Here is a 21,358-nt window from a genome sequence, read left to right on the forward strand (position 1 = left end):
AAAAGCGATATATAAAAAGATATACCATTAAGTTCATTTTTGTCTGCCTTTCGTTATGTACTAGCTGGAACTAATTGTTAGTTCTAATTATCTCATGGTTCTACATCTTCAGGAGAGCTAGCTGGTTAGCCCGTAGTAGGATGAGTCTATTGCAACTAAAGCAGGTACTTGGTGACATTCAGATTGATAAACATCTGGAAGAGTATCGCAGGTGACACCCCTGCTAATGACTCTCTAATAATATGCAGAGAATGAAGATATAAAATCACACGTCTATTCTATAAGCCAAAGCCTTAAAGCAAATTATACTAAGTGAATACACATATAGTATGAATGACCTGTTTATTGTTAGGAAATGTAGGTCAACTAGAAGCTCCCCGTGGTCTCCTGCTGTAAATGTAAAAACTGCTATACTGACATCTCCAGACTTTCAGGGGGGCCAGGACAGCTGTCAATGGCTGCTACATGCATGGCATCCTCCTGGGGGAGATTTCATGTCTGGAGACATCTCGGGAATGGAGAGTTGGAGATTCACCTCTGCTTTGTAAATGGCTACAGTTCCAGAGCTAAGGAATAGGGTTCTCTCTACTGATCTGGCACCTCTGCTTTGAGTTTGGCTTTTTGGTGATTCGAGGATGGAGGCCTGAGATCTGGGGAGGAGTTTGGCAAGGAAAGGAGCCCAAAAGAATTATTTGCTGAGTTCATGTCATTTCTGCTAAGTAATTCATAAACGGAACATATGCTTCTGAGAGTTGAGAACTAGTTCTCTCTTGGTCTTTCAAATAATTACAGTCCTGAAAAGCATTTCATCATCTGGTGATGAGCTGGATCACCAGCGGTTCTAATGTGATGTTTCCTCTCACCAGCCTTGATACCAGTATTTCTCTAAGGAGGGCAGAAGCTGCCCTTCCTAGCTCTATTTGCCTAGTTCCATTTGCAAGCCTATGCTGAGTTATTAGGGAGGTACCTTGGTTCTTCAGCAGATAATAGGCTTAAATCTGGCCCCTGATATCTGGGTTGACAAAAGTTCAGAATTTATGCTTAAGATTTCTCTCTGAACTAGTTAGCCAGGACCAACTTTGAATTCTAAGCTCTAGTAGATATGCTCTGGTCAAGCATGCACTTACCTGTGGGTTTTTCTCAATGAGGCCAATTCTCTTGTGTAAAGAGCCAATAAGGCTCCCCAAGAAGGAGAGCTGCTCTGGGTCTCATTGTCACTGGTCTACCATTTCATACATGGCATAGAAGAGCCAAAAATCTCTACAGGCTTGATTTTCTATTTATATTTATTCTATTTTATAGCTTTGCTACCTTGTTTTAGATTCTAACTTCTTATTTAGCATCTAAATATTTTCTATTATGTCGCTTTGTTATTTTCTTTTAGATCCTAACTTCTCATTTAGGTTCCAAATATCTTCTAGTATGCAGCTTGGCTATCTTCTTTTAGATTCTAACTCCTCATTTAGCTTCTTTTTTTTTTTTTAAGATTTTATTTATTTATTCGACAGAGATAGAGACAGCCAGCGAGAGAGGGAACACAAGCAGGGGGAGTGGGAGAGGAAGAAGCAGGTTTATAGCAGAGGAGCCTGATGTGGGGCTCGATCCCATAACGCCAGGATCACGCCCTGAGCCGAAGGCAGACACTTAAGCGCTGTGCCACCCAGGCGCCCCTCATTTAGCTTCTAAATATTCTGCAGGACGGCTTCATATTTCATACTGGTAAACCAAGAAACCCAGAAAAATCCTAAACAAGTTAGATTGCAAATAACTTTAGCTTTATTTAATGTCTTTTAATTTCAAGAATTATAAATACATTTTAGAGTTGTCTCCTTTTAATTTAGAGAAGCTCTGGGGATTACTTGGAAGGAAGTCAAAAGTCATTAATCTTCTCTCATTTGGCATGAATCATAGGCTGTCTTTTGTCATGTCTTCTCTTCTGAAGTCTGCTCTTGTCTCCCTGTTACACTCTGAGTTCCTTGAGGAAAGAGAGCTCGTCTTAAACCAACATGTGGTCCCTGATGGCATGTCACACTGTACCACGCACAGCACAGCTTTCAAGTATGATTTTAGCTCCAGTCCTATTTACCTATGTACCTTCTGATCCATCAACCTCAACATTTGGGTCATTTCTCATTTTCCACATGTTGACTTGGTCGTTAGCCACAAGTTAAAGTGGTTAATGTATTACATGCTATAATACCCCCTTTCTCAATGAGCTTCAGATTGAACTTCTCCTTTCTGTTGATTCCAGTTTACCCAATTCACTATAAAATGTTTAGATAATGACTAGCTTTTAAAAGCCATTTCAAACCCTAAAATATGTAGTACATATGTTTCTTTTGTTTTTGAAGGGTTGGACTTCAGCTGAATTCTTGCAAATAAGACAACTTTGCATGAGTCCTTTCAGAAAAAAAAAAAAGACTAGAATATTTAACAATTTCAAGATGCCTAAATTCATCTGATTGGAAATTCCCATTTTAATATAAAATTCTTTTAACTGGAGAGTAAAACCCATATGTCATAATGTATTTTTGCACTAAAATACTTGTTTTGCATTTCTTCTATGTGTTTAAGCAACTTTGTATCATTTGAATGTATATTTGAATAAAGTATCCAATAATGGAAAAAAAGCTTTTGATGATGTTCTTAAAAATAGAATCACAAAATTGCAAATAGCTAGATTCCAGAGGGCGCTTGATAAGTATTTTGCAGGAGAACATGTGGAACATTTTCCTACGTGAACATTCTTCCAAGAAGTTGGATAGGTGTCCAGATCAGCTCACAAAAGTCTACTGATCTCACGATGTGGTTAAGATAGAAGTTCTGATGCCAGAGTTGAGAAGGACAAACTTACTCTGTGGTACCAAGCATTCAGACCCCAGCTCCATAGCCACGTCTCCCAGCCCTGTCTCCTCACCTGCTGGGCTGAAGAAGCAAGAGCTCCAGTGGCTCCAGGCTCCCGTATATGGCTTCCTTGTCCATGGAAAATGGGAGCAGAGGTGGTGACTTAAGGACAAGAAGCCAGAAGGTAGGCAATGGTTGGGAACTGCAAGCCCGGGAAATTCCTTGGGTTACCTTGTCATTCAAGTCCCAAGTCCTCCAGAACCCCCACTCTGGTTCTCCATTCTCCTTGGGGTTTGGGACTGGTTCTCTTTCCCCTGCTCTCTCCAAGACTTCCAACCACCACTTCTCTGCACATTGGCCCACTAAAAAATGTGTAGGCTTCCCTCAATGACCTTTGGTATTTTATACACTCAGATCGGTTTTCCTTGGGTTTTTGTTACTAGCGACAGTAGAAATGAGTTAGGAAATTGAGAAGTTCCACACTAACCCTTCCTGAGCCTTACATGGGAAAAAAATCAGTAATCAGTGATATTGTATCTTTGACTTAACAAAAGTGATTTTCTACAGGGACCCTCCTTTGCCACTTAACTGAACCCCTCCGGATTTGGCTAGGCAGTTCCTTCGTTCTGAAATTCATCTTCCCAGCAGCACCCCTGAGCTCAGAAGTGGCCAAGAGTTCCACTCTGGCTGCCCAGTGCCTAGAACCTGCTCCGTCCAGCAAAGAGCCCCTGATGGATGTGGAGGGGTGTCAGTGCAGGAGCTCAGCCCTCCCCGCAGCAGTAAGTACGTCCTAATTCAACCCAGGCCCACCTGACTCTCCTGCAGGACACTGGATCCTGAGAAAGGTGACACATGGACGGACAAACAAATCGGGAGCTCCTTCCTCCCAGCATCAGGGCCTTTCTGAGCCTGCCAACAGCACCTTTTCCACGGACTGCAGGGGCTCACCCAGCTCTTATTTTGTCCTACGTTTAATTCTCTGGGTTCCTCATTATGTGAGCCCCCCAAAACCTTCACATGAACCTCCCTGTTGCACAAGTCAACCAGAGTTGGGTTCTTTTGCCGGCATCCAGGAAGCCCAACAGCTAAAGCACACCCTAGCCTTAGCCTTCTGTCACGTGGCACACAGCCACTTCCCCGGCCAGGGTCACCCACAGCTCCACAGCCACGCACCTGTGTGCCTCCCAGCCTCAACCGGCGCCTTCACCTGTTTGGTGAAGAGCTGTTTGGCAGTCCTTCTGCCGGTCTCCGCTCAGGTGTCTGCCCATCTTTATATCGGTTCTTCCTCGTTGACCACCCTCCTCAAATCTAGACCATCCCTACAGCAGTGAACATCATTTAATAACCAAAAACCGCCAAGTATGATCTTTTCTATTCCTCTTCTCTGCTTTTCTAGCTTAATTTTATCTTTGCCTCTCTGTCTTCAGACACGGAGAAAGGACTGTCCCTTCACCTTTCCCAGACCCGCTCTCTGGGCTCGAGCTACTCTGTGCCTGTGTACCAGCAATTCTTTTCCCTCTTTCTCTCACCTGCTGCCTCTCCTTAGTCCCAGTCACCCTGAAGTCATCCTGATTCCCAGGAGGCCCTTTTCCATCAAACGTCCCCTGCCAGCTAACTGCCCAGCTCACTGGAAGCTTCTTTCCCATCCCTGCTTCTGTAACTTCTAAAAGCACCACAATAGGGCTTCCAGTCCTGTTGACCTCACCCAATGTCATGGAAACTGCCCTCACGGAGGTCACCAGGGACTTGCAAAAGGCCAGACCTCATAGTTTCATTTTAGTCTTTAGTCCAAGAGGTAACTGTTGCAGAAATTGCCAGTTGTCCCAAAAGAAGTTTCTTTTTCCTTTTAAAACAAAATCCCCCAAACATATTCATCCTGCCTTGCAGCTAGATGTGTTCATATGATTAAGTTCTGGCCAATGGTATGTGAGTAGAAGGGATGAGCACAAGGCCTGAGTCATGTCCTTAAAAGGAAGGAGCATGTCTCCACTTGCCCTTTCCACTTCCTGCTGGCCAGGATGTGGAGGTGATGGGGTCCACGTTTGCCACATTTGCCATCAGGATGAGCCCTATACCCCGGGGATGTGGAAAAACAAGATATAAGGAGCCAGGGCTCCAGATGACCTCATAAAGCATAACTACCTCCTTCTCTGGTCCACCGCTGAGTTCCGAGAGGCTAACGGCTTACCTAAAGATCACAAAGCTAGATTAAACCCAGGTCCAAGCTTAGTACTCTTTCCAGTAGGCTGCTTGGTAAAGTGTGATCAGTGCGGGGAGGGTGAGCTCTGTCAGCCTCTATTACCACATGTCCATGGTGACTTCCGGCTACCAGGTTTTAGTTTAGCCACCAATAAGAGCTCTGCAGGGTTCTGGGAGCTCAATGCGTACACACCTTGTTTGGGATTGTCTGTCTCCTCCCGAGGCACTAAAACTTCTCTTTAAAATGCCTGAAACAAGAACATAAAAATATCTTTACATGTTCCCTGCGCAAATCTTTTATTTATTTATTTATTTTAAAAAATCTGCATTCTATTACATGAGCAATTTTTACATACTCTAAAGACGGCCTTCATTTATAAAAGTATCAGTTAAAATATAATATTTCAAATTACTGCTTACTTGACAGGATTATATAAGGTCCTTTTTCCAAAGAAAACTAAAGAAGGAAACTCTGTTATTAATAGCTAATAAAGTACAATAAAATGTCTATGTCTACGTCATAATTATCCTAAAGCCCTTGCCAAGACAACTACAAGTTACCACATACAAGTTTAAGGGTCCAACTTTTCCTTCCTCACTTCCCCACTGACCCTCCCCACTATTGTTTCCCAGAACATACAAAGCTGAGTTCATCTCAAAACAGCCAGTAATTAACTGCTTCTAGAGTCTGCTACATATGCATGAATATTTTCCCTATATGGCTTTCATGTTTTCCCAATCACAAATCAGGACATTTTATCTAGCAGGCAGGAATTTGTGGGGAAAATAGATCAATATTGGAAACTGAGATTGTCCCAGAAAATCTGGAACATCTAGTCACTATTTTATGGACAATTAAGTTTGGAAAGGAACAAAAAAATGAAGCTAACTCCTTAGGGATTTACTTAGATCCTTAGGGGGACTATTTTAAACCTCCTTTTTTGAGATTTTTGTAATACAGTCATTATGAGAGGAAATTATTTACACTAAATTTATTTTAGAGTATGTCTACCTATCCTAATTAACATGCCTTCAGCTTACTCTTTTAGGAGAATTATTCTTTCCTCTCCATATTCTATTTTAATTTCTCTTTTCTTTCAGTTGCAGATTTGTTAAACGAATTGAATCCTATCTTTCCTTATAATCTTTACATTTTATCCAAATGTATCTTTTCTTTTCCATACCCCATACCCCAGACTATTTACTTTCCTGTTTCAAATTAAGAGTCAGAAATAACATATGGACTGAATTTATATATCCTATTTTTTCATAGTACTAAACAATTAAAATATTTATTTTACTTTCATGTTTGAAGTATAATGTATCTCTTACATAATGGAAATAAATTTGTGCAAAACAGTCTACCCAGGACTAATTTCTTCTCCAGGTCTCTAACCCCTACAGAACAGATTCATAAGAGGTCACCTTCGATTATTCCTGTGGTTATTTAATGTGTCTCCAAATTAGTTATCTCCGCTCCCCAGTTAGAAGATGGGTTTGCTGGTGGAAATAATGAAGCTATTCATTTGACAGCTGAGACAACAGAAAACCCCAGCACCGGCTGGCCTCCAGGCCTGTCAGAGGGCTAGACAGACCTTCCTAATTAGCACCACCCCTGGAAAACAAACCCCTGCCTTATGTATATAATGGAGGTTACTCAACTCCCAAGTCTGATTCTCAAACTATGACCAGCCAGAACCCCACAGGCCTTGTAAAGAAAACTTACTGAATGTAGATTCTTTTAAAGGACTTGAACTGGAGCTGCTGGAGTTGTCCGAAATGTCCAGTTCATCATCTAGCTCTGAGTACATATCTGCACGCGAATAAAAGAGTGAAAGAAGAAAATAAAGGGCAAATGAGCCTTGAAACAGACAAAAGTCAGGAGTGCATGCACGCTGCCACCGTTTCCCTAGAAATACCTTTCTCAATCGTTTCCAAGTGGAAGTTCTCCTCCGACAGGATTTCATCACAGGCCCTGTCTTCATCCTTCCCGCACGGGGCCTGGAAGCCCTCAGGGGGCAGGTCCGTGCTTTCAGAAAGTTCGCCTTTCAGGCTGGTGCCCCCACTGCTGCTGCTACTCAAGCTCGCCTTCTCAGAGGTGTCCTGGAAGAGAAAGCCAGCTTCTAGCAGCCGTGCCTGCCTCCTGGAGCAGGACCCAAAGCTCGTTCCAACACATACTGAAATGCTGGCTACGTGATTATACATCTTTGCGCTAAGGTACCATTCATGGTTCTATCTACACATTTGTGGTAGAGTTCATCCAGTCCGTGACTCCCAAGAAAGGATATCTGCACCACTGGACAAGCAAGAATGGACGTGCCAAGATGCTCAGGGACAGAGGTCTGTACAGTGCCAGAAGGAAACGCAGCACTGAGGAAAAGCTGTGTACCAAGGAAGCCGCGATTACTCTCCTTTAAGTCATCTTAATAACATTTGCTCTCTCTGGGGTCCCTGGGTGGCTCAGTTCGTTGAGCATTCAACACTTGATTTCAGCTCAGGTCCTGATCTCAGGGTCCTGGGATTGAGCCCCGCATCAGGCTCTATGCTGGGCGTGAAGCCTGCTTAAGATTCTCTCTCTCCCCCCCAAAACAAAATAAAATAACAATCAATAATAATAATAATAATAATAATAATTTGCTCTCTGAATAAGTCACAGGGTTGAAAGGTACAGCATAAGAAGTATAGTCAATGGTATCGTAATAGCGTTGTATCATGACAGATGGTCGCTATGCCTACGGTGAACAAAGCACAAGGTAAGGAATTATGGAATCGCTATGTTGTACACCTGAAACTAATGTAACAGTGTATGTCAACTATACTTCAATAATAAAAAAAAAATTGCTATCAAATCTCAGCACCACAGTGGGTAAGGAGGGCTTAGTTTCTTCAAATCTCACGGAACTTAGTAGCAGACACAGCCAGGTGAGGTCCCCTGAAAGATGAAGAGAGAGGTTCCAATGATGACCAATGCTCGCTAGAGAGACAGGTCCGTGGTTTTTTGTTTCGTTTTGTTTTCAGACACTTTTTTCCAAAATGAAAGTGACACCCACAGCCACCACGGGCAGGTTCCTAGAAACTCCATGGTGACGGAGTTGAAGGTAAAGAAAATCTAAGACGTTATGAGTGACTAGAGTTAGAAGTCAGCCTCTGAAAGCTTTCACGTGCTTCTGTTCACTAAACAAGACAAAAAAATAAAAAGAATATCTAAGACATGTTGTGCTATGCAAACTGTCCAATCAATTTCTGCTTGTTATCTCTGTTTCCTGAGAATTTTTTTCATTGCTCTTTCCTCAAGCTTGGACCGAGATGCTTGGAGGTATTTCCTGTTCTGTTGAAGCTAACATGCAGCTGAAGGAGCATTTTAATTCTCTTTGGCTGGTCCTCCATCCAAAGTCTTCCTGCTTTTGTGACTCAGCACTGTTCATGCCTGCCTTTTGGATCTAGCCTGCTATCTTAGAACCCAAAATGGAAAACGCTCCGGACACCCTTTGGCATTGCTGAATGTGTGCTTCTCTGAAATTTTTCCTGTGCTTACGGCTCATAAGGGGCTTCCAATGCCAGCCTCAGCTCTGCCAAGTTCAGGCCCTGATACCAAATCCAGGAGGTTCCTTCTGAGGCTCAAAACTTTCCTGCCAAACTCACTCAGCTCTTTCCATGTCTGTCCCAACACACAGGTCCTTCTTCTTCCAACATCCTCAACTGAAGTCAGAAATGTACATAGAAATAAATGTAGGGTTTTCTCCTCCTGTGATTTTTTTTATTCAAAATTAATCATCTACTACCCTATTCTATAGACCACAACTGGATTTACAACCCTGCAGGGACAATACACTCAAGATGTACCAATGCTATCAATGTTTTAAAAAAGAGAGAGGTCATTTTTGGGTTGACAAAACTTTAATACACTGAGGAAATTAGATGCCAGAATCCATTTATCTCTAAAACCAGCAAAACTGTGGCAAAGGCTTTGTTTCTTTTTAGGACAGGCATGGATAAGACATTTTTCTTTGGACAAATGGAGAGTGAGGAGAAACTATGAGTTCTGATACAGACATTCCAGACTTGAGGAGCTTTGACTTGCAACCAATACCCAAGAACCAGTTGGGCTGCAAATCAAGTCATTTGCAGCCACCAAAATTGCAACCATAAATAATTGGGCCTTTGCTTAATTTCTGATAAAGGGGAATTCACATTCTGAGAAAGATGCTTTTTCGGACTCTGTAAGCATGGAAGGTATGATATAGCAACGTAGAATATATAGTTGTTTTAGTTTAAAAAAACCCTCTGTTTCTATAGTCTCTTGGAGCAGTTTTCACTTCAAAAAACATTTATAGAGTTCTGGAACTTGACATCAATGATATGCCACTGTAGACACATTTTCCCGAACATGATTTCCAGAGTTTTTCTTTGTGAATATTTGACTACCCAACTCATTACCAACTCTCCCCTTGGAGAACTGGGGGCTGTTTTAGTCCCTTTCGCATCCCTCCACGCTTTGCATAATGTTTTGTACATAGCAACCGTTTAATAAGTAGTTGCTATATTGAGATCGAAGGGAGAAAAGGGCCAGGAAAGCAGGTGAATTCCCCTATGATGAGTACGTTTTGTAGCTTCTGGGTAATTTTTTTTTTTTTATCTTGCCTGTTTATCCAGAATCCTACATTGTGATGTTTCTCTAAGAGCTGAAGAGACTATTTGGTGATACACCAGTAAGTAGGAGTGAACGTCTCCCTTCCTTTTTCCCCTTTGCTCTTACGAGAGAAGTTGTGAAACTCCACTCATCTGTATTAGAGATGGCTGGCCTAGCAAAGACAATATGCCTCTGTAACCCAGTAGGCATTGGCCAAAGGCAGAGATGGTTAAATGTTTTTAGCCTGAGGGTTGAAGCCATTAAGGTATTTTCAAAAGTTGCCTCCAGAATATACATAAACCTATTAAAGGGAGTTGGGGGGAATGCAGCCTTGGGGGATGCATTTGGCTGCTGTCATCTTTTACTTTCTAATTACTTAAGATTTTTCTAGGAATAGGAGAGGGAGTTAACTAGATTTTTTTGGCATCTATATATCCCCTAGGAACGGATGGACACATTCTGTGCATCAATATGGCAGCAAGAAAAAGACAATGCAAATCAGACAATAAAATTATCACTGATAGGGAAATCATCACCATTATAGGAGACACTTCCTGTCACAGTGCTGTTATAGGCACAATTACGTTTAGCTCGGTTTTGCTCATTATAATGTAATTTTTTATGTGTGCAGCAGATTATAATACATTTTCAGTTGAATAGCAATTCTAACAGTAACAGACCAACATTGCCTAAATTAACTGCAACAGTAGGGAAAGAATTAAGAGAGTCTATTTTATTAAAACTAGTGCAATTTTTTAAATTGCCCAGAATGTTTTATAAGGAGAGAGAGGGGGAAAAAAGCAAGAAATAAACATAAAGCATAACACTAACTATATCCCGTAGGTGCCTCACTTTAGAACCATAAAGAATGCACTATTTCTTTTGTTCTGAAATAGTCATTCTATTTGAACTATGTCTTTGCCTAGTTTCTTCTATTTGTTTAGTTAATAACTGTGACCTTAGATACATAAATTTAGGGCTACCCAGTGCTTGACAACAATTCACCTGGCTGAGGTGATCTCTTTTTAATGGCAAACCACATTCTATGCTTTTCATGGATGACAGCACAAAGAAAATCCAAATAGGAGACAGATCGTTGACCATATATTATTGTACATAAATTTAGTCCCTACGTTTCAAAGTATTAAAAAAAAAAATCAGCCAGGGGCAACCTCAGTTGGTTAGGCATCTGACTCTTGATTTCGGCTCAGGTCATATCTCAGGGTCCTGGAATCCAGCCCCGCATCAAGATCCCCACTCAACAGGGAGTTGGCTTCTCTCTCTCTTTCTCCCTCTCACCCTCTTCTCCTCCCCCCACTTGCATGTGCTCTATCTCTCTCTCTCTAGAATAAACAAATAAATCTTAAAAAAGAAAGTCAGCCAGTGTGACCAAGAGGGCTAAAGGGGTCACATTGACCCAGGCCAAAGCTGACTGGTCTGACCACTTGCAGGTGCAATAAGTGGTTCCTGTCCAGGACCTCACTCTGGGCCACTTGGTTTTGCCACTACAGAGAGGTGGGCTGCAGGAACAAGCTTGGAGCCTGGTCCCTTACTATGGTAGCTGGGGATCTTTTAGCTTCAAAGTTGTTTGGTTGATACCGCTGTCTGTTTTGCTGATGAAATCTTGAAGCATTTCCCTGTTCCTGTGCTCCGCACATCAAGTAGAAGAGCAATACGTTCAAACGAAACCAGAAAAATGGGTGTGAGACTCAGGTGCTGGAAATAACTAAATTTGCAAATATTATATAATGAAGGAAATGTTCTCTTCAAGTTTGGATGTTAATTATTTTTTTTTATTTTGAACTTCTTAACAATATTCATACAAAGTTAATATTTTGCTTTAATATAACTAAATGCATATAATTATGATCCCACTATTATCATGACACTCTCTTGATTAGAACGTCTTAAAAGCCCAAGAACATACTAATGAGCTGTCACTAAAATAAGTAAATTAAAGGATGAATTAATTATTACAATTCAATCTAAAATTCCACTATCAAATTTACCATGCTTGATAATGTTTCACTGCCACCCCACAAATAATCTAGTATCTGCAAAAGGTTTTCTATTATTCCTAATTCAAAGGCAGGTTTTCGAGAAGAAATAACACTAATAAGGATGAGAAGAACAGTGCCAGAATCTGAAGGTAACCCTTATTAAAAATACAGAAGATACGGTCTACATCAACTGACTGACTACCATTTTGTTTCAAAACTACATACTACCAAAGGAAAAGATCTGAATGTATGTATGAATACTTCGGAAAGTGTTTCAAAGGAGGCCAGAATCAGGTAACATATGGAAGAATCATTTAACATATAGAAGAAACCAGACACAGAGAATCACTAAGTGGTCAAGTTTTAAGGCATTCTAATTGGATTGCTCAAAGACAAGAAATGTAATTGAAAAGCAGCACTGCCTAAGGTATGAAACAGTATGGAATTAGACATGGGTTGCATCAATATGAACAAATCCCACAAATTAGAACCCCACTTTGTTTCATTTTTAATACAGAATTACATAAGGGAAGGTCTAGCTCCTGTCAAACCACACACTTTAGAACATGACATCAAAATACCAAACTGATTAAATGCCAATAAACAAAGAATTAAAAATCAAGGAAAAGAATCACCATCATCTTTTATCAATCTCCCCGCTTCCATTCTTGGCTCTCAGCATTCGATTCATACACAGCAGCCAGCTGTATAATTTGCAAACATTACGTCACCCCTTGGCTCAAAACTCACATCACTCAAGTCTGTACCATGGACCATAGCATCCTCATATCCTACTCCTTCCCCCTGCTTCACTGTACTCCAGCCACACAGGCTTCCTTGCTTGCCCTTTAAATCTGGCAGGCATGCTCCCATCTCCACATATTTGGACTTGCTGTTCCCTCTGCCATCAATGTTGTGCCTCCAGATATTTGCAAGGCTCACACTTTTAAGGTATTCAGGTTTCTACTCAAATCTCATGCAGTTATGGTGGCTTTCCATGCAGTTATGGTGGCTTTCTCATGTAGTTATGGTGGCTTACCCATATCCATAAAACAACCTGTCTTTCCACATCCACCAATCACTATTACTTTGCCTGTATGTTTTTGTCCCTGGTACTTAAGTGTATATTAATTCACTTATGATTTGTCTTCCTCCACTGTGAAGATGGAGTTCTTCTTTTTATTGTTAAAACACCACTAAACTAGTCCCCAGAAGAGAACAGATGCTTAATAAATTTTGTTTAATAAGTGAAATAAATTTTTCAAAGTATTGCGAAGCTCTTCTCCATATTAAAACGAATGGTAGAAATCAAAATAGCAGCATTATTTTTTGAAGAAACTGACAAACTGATTCTAAAATTAATAAGTAAATATAACAGATGTAGAATGGCCAAATCAAATTTGACAAAGAAGAACAAAATTGGAGCACTTATACAACCTAATTTCAAGACTTATTAAAAAGCCACAATAATCAGTCTGCTATTAGCCTAAGAATAGATACACAGATCAATGCAACAGAATAGAGTTCAGAAATAAATCCACATATACAGCATCAAATGATTTCCAACAAAGACCTGTAGTAAAATCAGCGAGGAAACATTAGACATTTTAAGAAATGATGCTGGGAAAACTGGGTACCCATATGGAAAAAAAATAAATTTCGATCTTTTCATTATTCTATGCATGAAATTAAATCAAAATAGGTCATAGACCTAAACATAAAACGTATTACCAGAAAGAATTTACAAAAAGAAAAAAGAGCCAATTTTTGCAGCCTTGGGATAGGCCACAATTTCTTTAACGGGTTATAAAAAGCACTAACAACAAAAAAACCCTAAATAAGTAAATTGGACTTTAACAAAATTAAAATTTAACAAAATTTCTGCTCATCAAAAAAAAACACAAAAAACAGTTAAGCCATAGACTAGGAAAAAAAATCTCCAATACATACATATATTTGACAACAGAGTCATATCTGGAATAAATAAGGAACTCCTAAAATCAACAAAAGCAGACAAATAATTCAGTAAAACAATGGCCAAAGATTTGAATAGATACTTCACACACACACAAAGAGATACATAAATGATCAGTAAGCACACATAAAAGTGCTCAACAGCCTTGGGCAGCAGGAAAAATGCAAATTAAAGTCACAAAGAAATACCTTTCTATGCCAACTACAAAGATTAAAATCTAAAAGACTGACAATACCAAATGTTTACAGCATGTGGAACAATTGAGCGACTCTCATACATTGCTCCTATAAACGCTAAGCGGTACAATTTCAGAGAACTGCTTGGTGGTTTCTTCTTAGGGTTAAGCGTACACCTTATGACTCTGAAATTCTACTCCTAGGTAGGTGTCTAAGAAATGAAAGTACCTGCACAAGAAGACTTACATAAGAAAATTCCAGCGGTCTTACATAAAACCCCCAAACTGGAAACAACACGGTGTTCATCAACGGGAGAATAAATTATGATATATTCATACAACATAAACAAATTACTCGAACAATATAAACAAATAACTCCTATACACAACATCACGGATGAATCTCACAGACATTAGGTCACGTGAACGAGGGCAGATGCTGAAGAGTTCATACTGTTTGTGATTTATATGAAGTCACACAATAGGAAAAGCAATCCATAGTGTCAGAAATCATAACAGGCTGTCCGTGGGCAGGGAACTGCATGGGAAGGGGCCTGAGGGAAATTTCGGAGGTGATAGAAATGCTCCGAATCTGATTTTGGGTGCAAGTTAACCATGTGTCAAAAGTTATTAAACTAAGTAATTAAAATTTCTACATCTTACTGCATGTAAATTATATCTCCATTAACAAGGGGGGAGTTATAGTGTGGATGTGAGAATTGTGTATATATTTGTGTGGGAGCCTAAAAGGCACTGCTTTATTTTCTTAAACCATAACAAGTATAGAACATTGCCAAAACAAGTCATGATTTTTCCCAATACTTCTTTCACTGCTTCATTATTTGTTGCATTTTCACAGCCTTGGGGGAAATTCAGTCAACAATTAACCAGACAATAAAAGCAAAGATGTTCACAAAAATATTGTCCTTTTAAAATACATCATTTTCTACATGGCTTAATTTAATCTCTTAGCAGAGGATTGCAGACACACGCCTTTAGTGGCATGCTCAGCAATTGTAAATGACATATGGTATAATAAAAATAAAACAACTAGATAAATAAATAGCACAACAGTTTTTTAAATTTGCACTAAGAAAATGAGAATCAGGTACTTGTATATTTGCTCAGTTCCTAAGTGGTCAACTTTAAAGATATTTGAGAATTTAGGATAAATACCAAGTGCCTGTCAATAAAGTTTGCCAAGAATGTATTACTAAACTACGAGAAGAATTCTAATTCTTTAAGAGAAATTATAAAGGGATTGTGGATTTAGAAAATAATCTTTGTTGGGGCGCCTGGGTGGCACAGCGGTTAAGCGTCTGCCTTCAGCTCAGGGCATGATCCCGGCGTTGTGGGATTAAGCCCCACATCAGGCTCCTCTGTTATGAGCCTGCTTCTTCCTCTCCCACTCCCCCTGCTTGTGTTCCCTCTCTCGCTGGCTGTCTCTCTCTCTGTCAAATAAATAATAAATAAAATCTTTAAAAAAAAAAAAGAAAATAATCTTTGTTGACAAGTGTTCTACTAGCTGCTTCCACCACCCCCAAGGTAGATGGAATTTAGGATAATAATTATGTGCACAATAGTTTGACATCGTGAGACTATCACAGAAATCTTCCTTTTTGTAACTCACCAAAAGCTTAGAGTACATTTCTAGGACTTGCTATGGGAACATATACTCATCATCTTTAGCATGTGATAATTTATCAAGATCAGATGCGATTTTTGAAAGATCATCTTGGTAGGCGCATAGAGGATGGTTAAGGGAGGGAGATGATTCTAGATAATCTGAGTAGAATGGGTTCAATCATTTGGAAGGTCTTCAAAGCTGAGGCTTCTTTGAGATGAAAAAGAAACTCCATCTGTGGCTAGCAGGTTCAGCCCATGTCCAAGAGTCTCAGCCTGCCCTTCCTGACAGCCTACCCTATGGATTTTGGACTTACCTAGCCAACCCCCACAATTGTATAAGACAATTCCTTGGAATTGATGTCTTCATATGTATCTCCTGGTACTGCTTTATACATTCTGTGTAGGACTGTTCTGTACACGGTATAGTATTAGCCTCCCTGGCTGCCTCCCCTTAAGTGCCAGTAGCAGTCAACGTCATTGTGATAAACAAAATGGCTCTCCCTCCACATACACACGTTTCCTGATGACCCCGTAGAGAGTGCAGAGGTGGTACACTGAATCACTGCTAGGGTTGAGGAGGAGACTAGAAACAAGAAAGTTGGATATTGCAATGACCCAATGTGAGATAATGAGAATGAGAATTGGAAGATGGATTTGTCAGACATTTCAAAAATAGGACTGGCAAAAGATTGCTAATGAAATGGATGCAGGATCTGAGGGGAATGAATTGAAGATGTCCAGGTTTCAATTAATGTGATGAGGTGTAGAACATGACTGGGTTAAGGAAAGAGACTCCATTCACTATGGGACTTGCTGAGCATGAGGTACCCATTAGACATACGGGTAAATGTCCAGCTCAAAATTTAGGTCTGTCATGCAGGAAAGGCTGCGATCAGACATATACTTTTGGAGGTTTTCAGAAAAATGGATGTTGTAAAACACATCTCAATGTATTTTGCCTTCTTAGAAAATATTGTGTACTTTTCCACCCAGAACGCTTATACTGTTGAGACCAGGCCAGGAGGCTGGGGCTTATAAACCCAAGGAAAGGGCTGAATGAAGAACACCTGGGGAAAGAGGAGGACGTGGTAGAAGGGCAGTTTCTAGCAGCGAGGATGGGGAACTGGGAAGTCTTTCTGAAGCTCAAGGAAGGAGCCAGATAGAAGGATAGAAGATAAAAAGGCAGGTTCAGGCATCCTTGTTTTTCCTCCTCACATCCTCTCTAGCAGAGGTGAACCTTGGGAGTGGAGCAGACCAGAAGGTTTGAGGGAAAAATTCAGGTTCAGCCAGAAGAGACTGGAAGTTTCAGAGAAGCTTCATGACCATCATGCCACTATATGCTATATAGCTAACATGGGTATTTAATATAGGGCCCATAAGGGGCCACACACTGTGTTCACTGTGGTATCCCCTGCACCTAGAATAGTACCTGATACCTAATGGGCACTCAATAAGTATTTGTTGACTGGATAAGGTAGGGCTGATATTGTGCCTCCACTCCCGGTTTGCTCCCCATGGAATCCGAAGTTCCCACAGGTCACAGTGGGAATGTAGAAAATGGATAGCACTCACTGGTGAGTCCACCAGGTTATCACTGCATAGACAAAGCACAGAGAAGAAGCTCAAACCAGAGATGCCATGGTAGGTCCCCCAAAGCCATAGGGATAGGTTTACCTCATCTAAAGTCAACAGAAGCCAGAAGAAGAAGAAGGCAACACACAGAACCCCCTCCCATTGGCGTGAGGATGCCTAAGCTTCCTCCTGCATCCAGCTGCCATCTTGGGGGAGGGAGATGGAGAGGAGGACCTTTGAAATGGGAGAGAAACTTTTAGACCAAAACAGCTGATATCTGTTAATGCCAATCTCCCCCATTTTCTGCAATCAGCAGGAACAGGGGTTCAAAACAAAATGATATATGATTACAGAAGATTAAGTTCCCATTTCATACAACCAATTTTTACCCAAATTCATATGAAATGAAAAACCATGGAACTGGACAGAGCTCACTCAAGAGAAGAGCAAGAAGAGAAGAGAACATCGAAACTTAACAGAGTTCAGGGTTGGAAGACAGAACAAGAAAAGAGTGTTCAGGGACATAAGATGGAAGCTAAGACAGAGAAGCGTGGTTGAAACCACAGGGGGAAAAAAAGTTCAAGAGGAGATATGAACGATAAGGAAGAATTCACCCTTAGTTTGATAATTTGGTTGTTAGTTACCCTGGAGAAATACAAGTCTTTGGTCCACAATACCCAGGATTAAATCCAAACGCTAGGTATGAATACAATGACTAGGTATTCCAAAAACTTCTGCCACCTACACCAGACTACTTTCCCAGACTTTCCAAACTATTCATATTAAAATATGCATTATAAATCAGGAGACCCACCTTTAAGTCCAGGGTCTGAAACCAGCAAACTAGCTTGGGGACCTTGGACAAGTCTCTTCTCTTGGTTTCCTTTTTCTTGCCTCTTAAGTTAAAGCATAAAACAATACCATTTCTAAAATGTAATTAGTAGTCCAAGTATGCTAAGCTGGTATATCTAGAGCTCATGCACTTTTGCTATTCTTTTCCATCCAGCAGTGACTTCCTTACCTACTTTCAAGGCCCAAACTTACCCCACTTGTTTTGGGAGCCTCCCTGAACTCAATCAGCCAGAGATCTCACTTGTTATTTACCCAGATTTCCTCCTGCATATACCTTGGCTTCCCAGGTAGACTGTATAAGTCACTTCACGACTGAGACCACTCCCTATAATTTTTTATAACCTTCACAATAGCAAGCACAATGTCTTACATTCAGAAGATATTCAACAATTCTTTGTTCTTCTATTAATTATAAACTGCAAGCATTTTCAATTTTTCTCTGTTTGTGTATACAGGCTTATGATGTGAATGTTCTCCAGACTGAACAAACTCACTCTGCTAGTAGAAAGAAATGTCATGTGGCTTTAAAACAGAGGTGGTGAAGATAAAAGTCCCTGTCAGATATCACTGGAAGAGAAGTGGGAAATCCCTGCAAAACTCACCCTTCCAGAACATGCTTCTTTCACGATTACCCTTCAGTCTCCCTGGTACATTCAACTCTGCTCCATTTGTACACATAGAAATATGCTTTATTTACCAATGTTAATACCAGTCTACAGCTGGAGCCACAAAATCCCAGCAATCTGAATGAAATTGAAGTTTTCTATTGATTATCTACATTTTTCAGACTGGGTTTTAACATTCATCCTTGCATTTGCTGGTGAGGATCTAAGCAGTGTGCTCTGTAGAAATGTCTGCAACTGATTTTTCTGTCTGGGATATAAGATAACAGCCAAAGGGCAGCTAGTCTGTGTATTTAACACGTTGTGCATAATGCCAAAATGCCAATCATGATTTTGACTACTACAATGCCACAGTACCCTCTGTAGCAAAGAGACTTCTATTATTACATATTTAAGTAAAAATTACACCTTATTTTTCTGCTTGATTCTTATTCTTGACCCTGCTCTCCAACTGATCTCTTATTTTGAATAAAAAAAAAATTAGAAAGCTTAACATTCTTCAAAAAGAAAGTTTTGCTCTTCTTTCATTGAGTCTAAACCACAGTACACAGGAGTGAACTTTATTAGTGAAGATTTCTCTGTCCTTTTGAAGTGTATATTAATACCTGTCTTTACTAGCCTATTGCCATAATTAAGAATAAGCTAATATGTGAAAAAGTAAGTAGCATACACCCCATGACATAAGAGTCCTTAATGTTTCCGATCAATTGTTTGCTCACCCGCTAATTTGCAAAATTCCAGCAATTCACAACAGATCTCCTCATCAGTGCTGAGAATTCATGAAGTTCTACTGCACCCACTAATTTCTCTTTCCTTTGACTATTGCTTATCTTTGGATTGTGTAATTGTATTGTTGATATTAACTGCTCTGGGAGACATTCCACTGTATTTGAAATGAAACAATCATAATACTATAACAATACTTAAGAAAAAAAGAGACATAAAATTTTATACCTATAATTTTTCCATCAGCAATGGTGTTGATGTAAATTTTTAAAAAATAATAATTGGTACTTAGCAAGGAAAATGCTAATTAACTGCATGCTGTCTTTTGATGAAATGTAATCATATTTCCTTCTCAGTTCTTTAATAAAGCTGCACTTTTCTTTTTAGCTAACATTTGATTAATCCAGAGATGAAAAATTATCAGTATACATAAAATAGTGCAAAAGGAGAAGATCCCTGATGGTTCTGTAGAAGTAGTAATATAAACTCTGCCTAGAAGTAAAGCACTTCTCTATGGTCCCTATGAGACTGAATGCTCCGTGAGGGCATTGAGGCTGGCTAGCAGCACGTGCTCAATAAATACTTATTAACTGCATGAAAACCACACGTGGATTTAGCACTAATGGACCAGTCAATACTAGATTAGCAAGTTGCATCCACACTATTTTTTTAACATAATTACTGCTCATTTTATATAACTCGTACTATATTATAATTTTGTGCCACTTTTTAATTTGCACAGTTTATTCAAACACATTAACTTATTTAATCCTACTGCTTTCTGTAATAGGTAATATTTTCCCCCTAATTTAAGGATGAGTACAGAACCTTCAGAACCTCAAAACTCCTTGTTGACCACAGATATCTCCCTTTGTTTAACCCAGTCATGGCCTGAGAGCTAGATTTCTACAGTTAAAATGGTCCTCCAAAAACATACTGAGATATTGGAGGGATGAGATGATACGGTGTCTTGGATTTGTTTCAAAATAACCTACGGAGAGCAGACAGTGGGTAGCGGGTGGGCATAAAGACAGTATGATTGGCCCGAAGTAGCAAATTCTTGAAGCTGGGGGATGGCTACAAGAAGTACTATCTTTATTTCTGTAAATGTATGAAATTTTCCACAGTAAGAGTTTAAAAAAAAATGAGCGGAGAAGTAAATAAATAAATAAAACAGTCATTCTCAAGGTGTTTTGCTAAAGATAAGAGGATTTCTGCTGTTAGATTTTAAACTAACTCCACCCACCCTCACATCAGCTACAGGAATCTAATATAAACTGACTCTTTTATATCCAACTGGAAATTGGCTAAGTAGCTTTGCAGTGCAGAACTTAATAGAAGGCCTCAAATACTTAAGATATATAGAAATGGCTAAATCTCTTGCGTTTTAGTTTACGGGGAACACTGTTCTCTGAATGCAACATGACATGCATAGAATGGTGTGTCTCTCACAGTGGCCTACTTTTTATGAAGTCAGGTAGTAAAATAACAAGAAAAGTGAACTCTAACTCGCTGTATATAAGATTTAACCGTGTTCAGCAAGAGCCATAACTCCAAGTTATATGCTCCCAAACGTAAACCAAGGCCTTAGATAATCACCAAGGATTGTTTTGTGAAATTACAGCTGGGCTCAGCAAAGCAATAAGGATGAGATTTTCACCTCCCCCCAAAGAAAATTATACTGAATCTTCAACTTCCAGATTCCAAGGGTGTCAAAACAAACACACCACAGAGTAGTGCTTTCCTTTTAATAGAAAGGAGTTTGATGAAAACTCTGTTATCTAAGAAATCAGAGGAAGGAAGGAAGGAAGGAAGGAAGGAAGGAAGGAAGGAAGGAAGGAAGGAAAAAAAAGAAATCACAGCTGTCTCTTCTTCGAAATCAACTCTTCATATTGTTTTCCCAGCGGAGGCAGAAAAGGCCTTTATGGTCCCGGAAAGGAATTTGATGACCAAGTACCTTGATTAAGAATGGGTGTTATGACCCTATTTCCTTGGGCCCCATGCCCAAGAGGGAAGATAAGAATATTTACCAGGTTGAAGGGTCCCTGACTGGCTCCCTGCTTGGGGGAGACCGGAGCATGAGCAAAGGATGGATCATGGGTCACGATACAACAAAAGCACAGGGGTGAGAACGAG

The 21,358-nt window shown here is 40.0% G+C and overlaps 1 protein-coding gene across 8 annotated transcripts in view; it reads right to left on the reverse strand.

Annotated features, from left to right (window-relative positions):
- NEK10 (NIMA related kinase 10) overlaps positions 1-21,358 on the reverse strand; it is a 235,895-nt gene that overhangs the window by 50,321 nt on the left and 164,216 nt on the right. For all 8 annotated transcript variants that reach the window (XR_004626025.1, XR_004626022.1, XR_004626024.1 and 5 more), the window contains 3 exons: positions 6,963-7,146; positions 6,770-6,856; positions 5,237-5,291 (listed from right to left, as the gene is read on the reverse strand). Coding sequence is in view for 4 of the 8 variants with exons in the window: in XM_019796374.2 (XP_019651933.1) it covers positions 5,237-5,291; positions 6,770-6,856; positions 6,963-7,146 (326 nt within the window). In the remaining 4 variants the exon portion in view is untranslated. The remainder of the gene's footprint in view (positions 1-5,236; positions 5,292-6,769; positions 6,857-6,962; positions 7,147-21,358) is intronic.

Source organism: Ailuropoda melanoleuca, chromosome 6, assembly GCF_002007445.2.
Source record: "Ailuropoda melanoleuca isolate Jingjing chromosome 6, ASM200744v2, whole genome shotgun sequence".
Lineage (NCBI taxonomy): Eukaryota > Metazoa > Chordata > Mammalia > Carnivora > Ursidae > Ailuropoda > Ailuropoda melanoleuca.